The sequence below is a fragment of the Protopterus annectens genome, chromosome 9.part0, assembly GCF_019279795.1.
Source record: "Protopterus annectens isolate FY-2018-M chromosome 9.part0, PAN1.0, whole genome shotgun sequence".
In the NCBI taxonomy this organism is placed as follows: domain Eukaryota; kingdom Metazoa; phylum Chordata; order Ceratodontiformes; family Protopteridae; genus Protopterus; species Protopterus annectens.
The window spans coordinates 1,337,017,139-1,337,026,860 of record NC_056743.1 but is presented as its reverse complement, the minus strand read 5'-3'; the positions used below and the strand labels follow the sequence as shown (position 1 = coordinate 1,337,026,860).

At 40.2% G+C, this 9,722-nt stretch overlaps 1 protein-coding gene across 3 annotated transcripts in view; it reads right to left on the bottom strand.

Moving 5' to 3' along the window:
* The window catches only part of BAG4 (BAG cochaperone 4), a 262,206-nt gene that overhangs the window by 190,384 nt on the left and 62,100 nt on the right, over nucleotides 1-9,722 (bottom strand). For all 3 annotated transcript variants that reach the window (XM_044084312.1, XM_044084310.1, XM_044084311.1), the window contains exon 3: nucleotides 1,072-1,359. In XM_044084312.1, the coding sequence (XP_043940247.1) occupies nucleotides 1,072-1,359 (288 nt within the window). The remainder of the gene's footprint in view (nucleotides 1-1,071; nucleotides 1,360-9,722) is intronic.

Here is a 9,722-nt window from a genome sequence, read left to right as displayed (position 1 = left end):
GATGCTGATAAAGACTACACGTCTTTAAAAGTCACTTTTTTGCAAAGAAAAACATAGTAAAAGCACTTTGAAACACCTTGCCAGCCCTCAAAAAGTAAAATGAACACAGTTTTTCTGCAGAAAAAATGGTTTTCAGTTAAACAACTTTTAAACTGATAAGAAAAGAAACCACTCCCATTTAAAAGTACAATACAGTCTTGAGACAGTCCATTAAAACACAAAACTCCTAGCTTTAAAATAACTTTCCTGAAGAGGAAAGTGATAAAACACGAACAATATTTAGAAAATGGAAATGTTTTCCCCAAAGGGAACTTGTCTGTCTAGCAAAGGAATTGTACCAAGCCAATCATCGATCCTCAAAAGCCTTAGAGGAGCATACTCTAAGGTGACAGTAAAGCCTGAAAGGGGTTGATATCCAAACTTGTTACTTGACCTGCCTGACAGTTTGGGTATGTGGAAGGTGCCCTGAAGTTTTAGAAGATGTCAGGCTGTTTCAACCTTGGTAGGATACAACCCATACAGCTAAAGCTACTGCAGCAGTGATCAACATAATAAACACCTTTAATGCCTGTTGATCTCACTGCATCATCTGCTGCACTGTGAGCCGGGCACAAAGTGAGGCTGGAAGTTACAGTATTGCTGCCTGAAGTTGAAATCTTATACAACAGTGCTTCATCAATTTATCCAGAGTTTTGGACATCTTATTCTCAACATAATAACAGATTTCTTAGCATTTAAGTTAAATAACTGAGCAACCTATGAGAAAACTGAGAACTTACATACATCTTCCCTTGTGATCCAGTGCTTTGGAATCCTTTTCAGGAATATGGGCCTATAGGCACTGGGGAGTGGCAGCCTTTTTCTGGGATGATTCAGCAACAATAGAGTTTACTACAAGACCCTGGTCCTGACGGCTCCAAGGAGTCTGTCCAGCCTCCTTGTGGGAGCCACAACATCGGGCTATTTACACAAGAGCCACAATATTTTTTTCCAATGGCAAATTATTTACTGATACTGCATATACATAGAAAGACAATAAAACAGCAAGGAATATCTTCAGACTTCACTTACCTCCTGACCAGGATATGGCTGGTAACCTGTAACCCTGCTTCCAGAAGATGTAACACCAGCAAATGGCCCAGCTGAAGGTTGAGTCACATGTGAAGTACACAAATGGCTGCTAGTTGGACACTGATGTGAAGCTGGTGGCTGAGCCTGGTAGGGAGCAGGTAACTGCTGCCCATGGGTGTAAAAGGAATTGGGAGGGTGATAGACACTTGGATAATGCTGGTTACATGATCCTGATGTGTTTGGTGTATATGCAGATGAGGAGACTCCATTCATGTAAGGAGATACTACCTGAAAAAGAGAAAGACAGACATAATGAAACTGCACACCAATAATGCATTTAAATAATGATGCATTTAAAACATGTTCATGCTACAAGCACAATTTGCATTTACTCCCTTACAGGTTGTGCACAGTAAAAATGCAGAACACTGACTCAGTAATGAGAGAAAGTATAATGGATTAATCCAGATAAAAATCACTTTAGCTAACAGATCTAGGAGAAACTTTCTCTGATGCCCTCCCTGTAGGAGGGGATAAAGGCACCTTGTTGAAAATTCAAGTAGCTTTTTCAGTTAAGTAAGTGGATGGACAGGTGTTCTTAAGGTGACATACACAACCGGTTACCACTACCCACACTGGTGGAATGGGTTTTGGCACACGTTCAATCTATTTGAAGGGAGGGAGGGTGGCCTAATAGTTAAGGTGTTTGCCTTACAAACACAAAGTGCAAGGTTTGAGTCTCACAAAGGATAATTGGCTAGGCTTAAAATGGCTCGCAAGGGCAGTTAGCTTAGTACTAATCTAGGAGTCTATGAATCTATGTTTATTAATTACCTCACATTGTTTTTTACAGAAATTATAGAAGTCATTCATTTACTCATTTTCTCATACCCACTTTACCCTATTAAGGGCTACGGTGGTACCATGGCCTTGCATGGTAAGCAGTAGGGGTAAAGAACAGAAGTAATATTGCACTGGAGGACAATCCCTGGGTGCATACATACATAGCATATTCCAAGGCTTACCAACTTACCTATCAGTATCTTTTGGGGATGTGGGAAGATACTGGATATCCCACTGAAAATTCACATCGACACACAGACACATAATACTCATCAATGCACCAGTGTGCAGTCCAAAAATTATACCATTCTACTTAAATATTAATAAAACTGATCTGCCTGTGCTACACATTATCACGCTTCTCTAAACCAAACAGTATTGTTGTATTTAATCATTTGTAAATGTCTTATGATTTGAACCTGATCAATTAAAAAAAAAAAAATCAGTTTTATTCTCCATTATATAGGGATACTGTGTATTCTTCCAGCTCAAAAACAAAGATTGAATAACCTGGTCTATGGGGTTGCAGCACTTATTTGGAGGAGCAAACAAGGATGCTACATGTGCATACCCACTGAACAATAATTAAATGTTTCTTGATCCTAAAGTATTCCTTCCGTCTGTAAAGGCAATGCAAAATATCCAGTGTTCTGTACACAGTCAGCATCATAAGGATAAGCAATGGACACTCACTGACAGCTTCACAAAAAGGGCTGGGTCTTGAATTGTTATTACTCCCTGATGTTTCAGGTTCAGTTGTGGCAATCTATACCCTACTCAAAGGGGTTTAGTTTTTTTATACATCAAGATTATATTTTAAAAGTTTAGTTATGAAAAAATATGCAAATGTGTGTAGTTAACAGTATCCTGTTTCGAAAAGGAGAGTCACTCACAATCATTAAGGGGTGCAATGTCCAAACAGATTAAACAAAAAAGAAACCAAACTGTCCGGAGCCTAAGCAGAGGATTTTCTGTTTTTCTAATTTGTCTGCATTACATAAAAGTTCTTAAAGACCTAAGCTGTTTCTAGTTTCAACCTCTGTCTTCACTCTTCCCGATACTCCCTTATCAAAACCCCTTTATGACAGACCTATGCAGAAATTCACTCAGTGTTTTCAATATACCAACGCTGGTACAAATCTGATCACAACTCTTTCAATGAGAATGTATCTTCTCCAATCTATAGTAAATACCCAGCAATACATCTTGCATGCCTATTTGCTACTTTTTATCTTCACTTTTTTAAAACGAGTCCCTTTTTATGTACGTTTATTTACAAAAAGGTACAAGTAGAATTTGCATTTACTTCCTTACAGGTTGTGCACAGTAGAAATGCAGAACACTGACTCAGTAATGAGAGAAAGTATAATGGATTAATCCAGATAAAAATCACTTTAGCTAACAGATCTAGGAGAAACTTTCTCTGATGCCCTCCCTGTAGGAGGGATAAAGGCACCTTGTTGAAAATGCAAGTAGTTTTTTCAGTTAAGTAGGTGGATGGACAGGTGTTCTTAAGATGACATACACAACCGGTTACTACTACCCACACTGGTGGAATGGGTTTTGGCACACGTTCAATCTATTTGAAATACTAGCTGCAACAAAACAGAGCGGTCCATCTCATTACCCTCCATGCTTTGGAGGGGATGCCAGCGATCTACTGTTAATGTCCCCCCTTAAAGTATCCAGGCAGTACTGCAACATCAAATGGTGGACATTTGATGATGTATCTAGTGGTGTCAAGCTTCATGTACAGCATCTACATAATGGGCGACTACTAATAGAAGTAAACATCAGGAAACAGCCAACATATCCTACAGAGATACTCAACCCTCAGGATCACCAGGATGTGCTTTGAGGAATGTTATTACTATAACACTGGCAGAGGGGTCAGACAATTTAAATATCCATATTTTGCAAGGGAGGACTTCAAGATCACAGTGGTGGAGTTATGATGAAAAAATTAAAATTACAGCATAGTATTTTTCTGAGGCTGAAAAAATTAAATGATAGCATCATTTTTGTCAGCTTTCCTCCCTCCAATCTAAAACATGGCCTGGTATCAAAACAAGCCAAATAAATAATGCCTTTCTTCTTCCATGAAAATGGAGACATCAGGGTTTTTAAGCATTACATTTTAAATGTAACCAATGCAATAGAAGGAAAAGACACATTATATACTGCCAGCACAATAAAAGGGTGCATCAAATGTTTAATAAAAAAATAACGTTTTACAGAAATTATTTCCTAAAAGGGAGGTCTGAACACGACTACTATTCCTTTTTAAAAATTCCCACAAGCATAAATTACCTTTGCCAATAGATGTACAGAACTTAAGCTGTAAGAACATACACAGCTACATCACAACTCCACTACTGAAAAGGGTTCTAATGGTGGAACAGGAGCGGGCAGCTATTGCTATTGGTGAGGAAATTAACAAAACACTGCAGATAATGGTTGGCTGCTTTGACTGTGTCCAAAACTAGCTTCATTTACCAGTTTCAGAAACTAAACTAATTTGATAAACTCGCAGATATGATGATCTATACCCCAGTGGGAACTAAAGGAAGTGTAACAGAAGCTGCTTGTAATGGCAATGGAGCAAAACTTAAAGACATACAGACTAGAGTTGAAGAAAAAATGTTTGCTTCATATTACTAAACAGGTACATATCTTTATACTAGCATGAAACTAAACAGAAAAAGAAATTAAACCAGTGCATTCTTGAAGAAAGTCAATGAAAGCTTTTCAATGAAGTGGGATGAAACCTACTAGCATACAAAATACTATGTAATTAACAAAATACCACAATTAACATAATTAAGATTGAATGTATGCAACAAAAGAAATTCAACTCTTCCTCATAGTATAACAGTTGTGAAATAGGTGTCTACTTAACTACTATATTTTATATTACTCCTCAAACCTCTGTTTAATCCAGAAATCTCTGTACAGGAAATGTGTGTCATAATGCTTTATATCTGTACTGTTTGCATATAGTACTACTGTATTTTACTATTGTATCTTACTAACCATTTACTAAACTTCTTTACTGTGGAGCTTTTCTCCCTAGGCCTCTGCTGAAAAAGGGCTTTTGCTCAGTCAGGCTATCCCAGTTAACAAATAATAAACAAATAAATATATGAAATAAATCTTGCTCATTTTTCAGTACGTAAAAAAAAAAAATCAATAAATGAAAGCCACATTTCCATCCACCTCCCAAAAACATGCTTGTTGACTGGCTACAATAAAGCCATGTGCATACTTCATATTTCTTCTCGCTCTTGTGGCCAGATTTGTGATTGAAAAGGATCTAAGAACCAGCCCACTTACCCAGTTAAATAGTAAGTCAGTCTTCTTTTGGCTTTTCCCGGTTAGGGGTCGCCACAGCAGAACTCCGGTCCGCTAATGATTGGCAGTAGATTTTTACATGCTGGCTTGCCGGGCCTAATGCTCAACCTTCAACGAAGGAACACCCATTCACGCATGTCGACACACAGAAGACGCTCTAACTGAGAATCGAACGTGCAACGTCTAACTGTGAGGCGACAACGCTACCGCAGCACCACCACCGCAGTCTGCAGCACCACTATAAATTATTTATTTTATTTTACTTATTTGCAGTTTGTTTGCCAGGATGGTCCATTGGGCTGCGAGGAGCCCATTTTCAATGGAGTCCTGGGGAGAAAGGCTCCAGAAAAATATAAATTACATAATAAAAGCAAGTTATAAAAATACAAAGTACAGAAATATAGTAAATTTGCATTTGAAGGAGCAAATTAGTGCAATGCAAAAGCAGAATTCTTTAGAAACAATCAAAAATATTTACAAAATATGTTGGTTCCTACAATTGATAATAAAAGTTATAAAACAGGAGGATATTTACAGAAAATAAATAAAATGTATAATACAGAAATTTAACAAGTGCAAAATATGCAAGCATTAGCCCTTATTAACAAAAGCAGAACTACGGGCCGGATGATACAATTAGAGTCAGAGAGCTAGAATGATACTTATTCCAACAAGGCATTTGTACTTGTACCTCCTTCTGCCTATCCATTCCTAACCTTGCTGTCCCCATACCCAGAGCAGTCTGTTCTTCCAATATCCATCTCCTACAAGCCAAATTTTTTCCATTTAATACACAAGTTACAAGGGTCACAGAATCCATAATCAACGCCCTTCGTGTCCACGTATGGATTCTCAAACTGGGATTGTCAGATTAGCATCCTATCACAAGTACATCACAAGTAGCCCGGTCAACAAATGTAAAATAAATAAAATAAATAAATACATCTTATACCATAAAGGATATCCGAATTCCTGTGCCCTCCCGACATTGGGCACAAAAGAACACCCTACCCTGCTCTCACACTTCTGTAGTTCAACATCTACCCTGTATGTACTTCCCTGCCAACTCATCCACAGAAGAAGCTAGTTTTGGACCACATGCTCTGAGTTGGACCACATACTCAGCTCACATGCATGGGATTGGGTGGCTTACGACCACTCTGATTATACCAGTGCTTTGCCACCAGCAATCATCTAGTAAAAGTTAATCACAGCAGTCTGCCCTTCAGTCACAACACACAGTTCTTCCTCGTCAAAGATAGGATCTTCTGCAGTACTCCATCTTCCTCCTCTGGCAGGTGGTTGGAGAGATTTCAGGCTCTGTTCCAGACCCAGAATGACAGCATCATAAGCATAAGGACCAGGTAGTAGCTTGCTACAGATCCCCCACCATACCCCAAGATTCTCACTACACCATTCTAAACATACTGGAAAATATTAAGATAGAACCAAACACCCTAACACTGGGCGATTTTAACTACCCTGCCATTAACTGGGAAAACTACTCATGCACCAACACCTTTGCCGAACAGTTCTTGGAATTCATAAATTCCAACGCCCTGGATCAACTAATCCAAAATCCCACCAGGGGCTCCAATATCCTAGACCTGGTCATTACCAACATGGGAAATCAATGCTCCACACCTATGGTCACCCCCTCGTTAGTCAGGTCTGACCATAAACTAATCACATCCCACCCCCACCCCCCAGTAAGGAAACCTCCATAAAAAACTTCTCCAAAACCAACTTCATGCTACTCAAGTCAGAAGTGACAAACGTCATGACACCCATGCAGACGGGAACTGAAAGTTCAACTGCTGAATCCTACACTAAGGCACTATACGAGCACATCCACTCATGCATGAATCGTGCTATCCCAAATGGAACCAAGATGCTCTCATCCAAAAAAAGGAAGCCAATCTGGTGGTCCCCTGCCATAAGCAAACTTTACAACAAAAGGAAGAAACTGTTGCAGATAAGAGGAAAATCCCAGGATGCAAAAAACTCCTTTACCAGCCTCAGTAAGAAACTGAGATCCCTCATAAAATCCTCCAAAGCAAGTTATGAAAATAAAATTGCCAAAGATTCCAAAGACAACCACAAGGCATTCTATAACTATGTCAAGAATCTAAATGGCAATGCTCAGATCTGCTCTGAGCTAAAACAGAATGGCATTAAATATACTGATCCCAAGGATATTGCCAATATCCTGGCAGATTGATTCAGTGCCAACTTCAACCCCTCTCACCCCCTAAATGGCCTATCTCAATACCGGAAGATTGCCAAATTCTGGTAATAACAGCCACACAGGTAAAAACACACTCTCCAATGACATCCCAGGCTGTGTACTACATGAACTACAATATGAACTGGCACCTCACCTAAGTGTCATGTTTAATCATAGCCTCACCTCAGGTTTCATCCCCACTGAGTGGAGCAGAGCTACAGTTATCCCACTCCACAAGGGGGGATCCACCTTGGATCCTGGAAACTACCGTCCCATCAGTCTGACAACTCATCTGCAAGGCCATGGCGCATATTATCATGGAACTTATAAACAAAGACATTGGCAACCTTCAAACACTGGACCCCACCCAGTTTGGGTTCGTGAAGGGCTGGTCTTGTCTCCTGAACCTGAATGACTTCTTTGAATCAGTCTCCAGAGCCATGGACAAGGGTAAGGTGGTCCACACAGCCTATCTAGACCTTGCCAAGGCCTTTGACACCATCCCCCACTCTGGAATCATAGATAAACTTACTAAGCTGGGCATTAATCCCTACGTCCCCCAATGGGTTACTAACTGGCTTACTGATAGAACCCACACTGTAAAAGTAGCTGACTCCAAGACAAGTGACAAGTGGAGTACCTCAGGGTTCAATCCTGGGACCGCTCTTGTTTGGCATCTACTTCTCTGAAGTACAGGCCAACACTAAGGGACTCTGACTAACAAAGTTCGCAGATGACTGCAAACTGAGAGCCATTATTGAATCCCCAAATGATGTGGATACTCTACAAAAGGGCCTTACAGAAACAGATGCTTGGTGCTAGAGCCATGGGCTCAAGCTCAGTGCCAAGAAATGTATAGTTATCCCCTTTGGGAAAAAACATGGATCCGTGAATTACCATATAGGTGGCAGTACACTAAACACCGAAAGTGTGATAAGAGACTTAGGGACACAGGTGGACAGTGGTCTCACCTTCGATAACCACATCGCCACAACAGTCAGGAAATCCTTCTATGTGGCACACCTCATCATTAAGGGCTTTTCATCCAGAAAAAAGGAGGTCATTGTCCCACTGTACTCATCCCTCATTAGACCCATTATAGAATACAATGCCCCGTTTGGTATGTACCTCTCAAGACATCTGCAACAACTGGAAAGGCCGTAGAAATACCTCACTAAAAGAATCACAGGCCTAAAGCAGATGCCCTACGCTGACCGCCTTAAAAAACTCCAGCTATACTCCGTCGCATATAGTCTACTCAGAGGCGATCTCTGCTTAACATACAAGGCCATGTCAAACCCAGAGTTGTTGGACATGCTACACTTAAAGAAATCCCAATCCCTCAGAGCCACACGCTCCAGGGATCTAAACCTTGTCATCACAATAAACAAAACATGGTGGAGGGACAGGTTCCTGACCCAGAGACTCCCCAGACTCTGGAATAGATTGCCCATACATGTCAAGCAGAGTGCCTCTTTGGCCCTCTTCAAAAGGAACATTGACAACTGGATGGGAGAAAGGAAATTCACCCCAGGGATCACGTCAGTCGCCCTGCTAGACAGGGGTCTAGGGAAGTAAATAGTGTGGGAAGAAATAGCCAGGGAATTGTTATGGCTAGGCTTGTATAGGCCCTAGGGCTGATAGCCTAGTACCTATGAACCTATAAAGTATTCACTTATAACTAGTTTTAATGACAAAGGCTGTGAAAAATTAAAACATTTTTTAGGCTAAAGAAAAGCTAAGTGTGTACAGACAAACAAATCCACAGACACAAAAGACAGCTCCTCTTTTCTTTAGGAAAACTTTTCAAAGTAAACATTAGGGTATGAACCCCAACAGCTTGTAACCAAGAAATAGGAAAGTATTGTCAAACAGTACTATTGCTATACTTTAAGGTTTCTTTCGCTCTCCTGTAAGTTGTTAAATTTCATTAGAGACCAATAAACATTATATGCAATAATCTCACACTGATGTTGACTTTTCAGAGTCATCTAAACCTCTGAGGTAACAAGTGTCACTTACTTCGGGCGAACTTTGTCCTGATACAGTGCGGGACAGCAACTGTCATCCCTCTGCATAAAGGGGGGGGGGCATCTACTGACCCAGGAAATTACAGAACCATAAGTTTGACTAGTCTTATATGCAAGGTCATGGAAAGAATAATCAGGGACCTGAAAAATAATGACACAGGAAACCTCCAAACACTATTGGAATTGGTTCTGGCAAACAA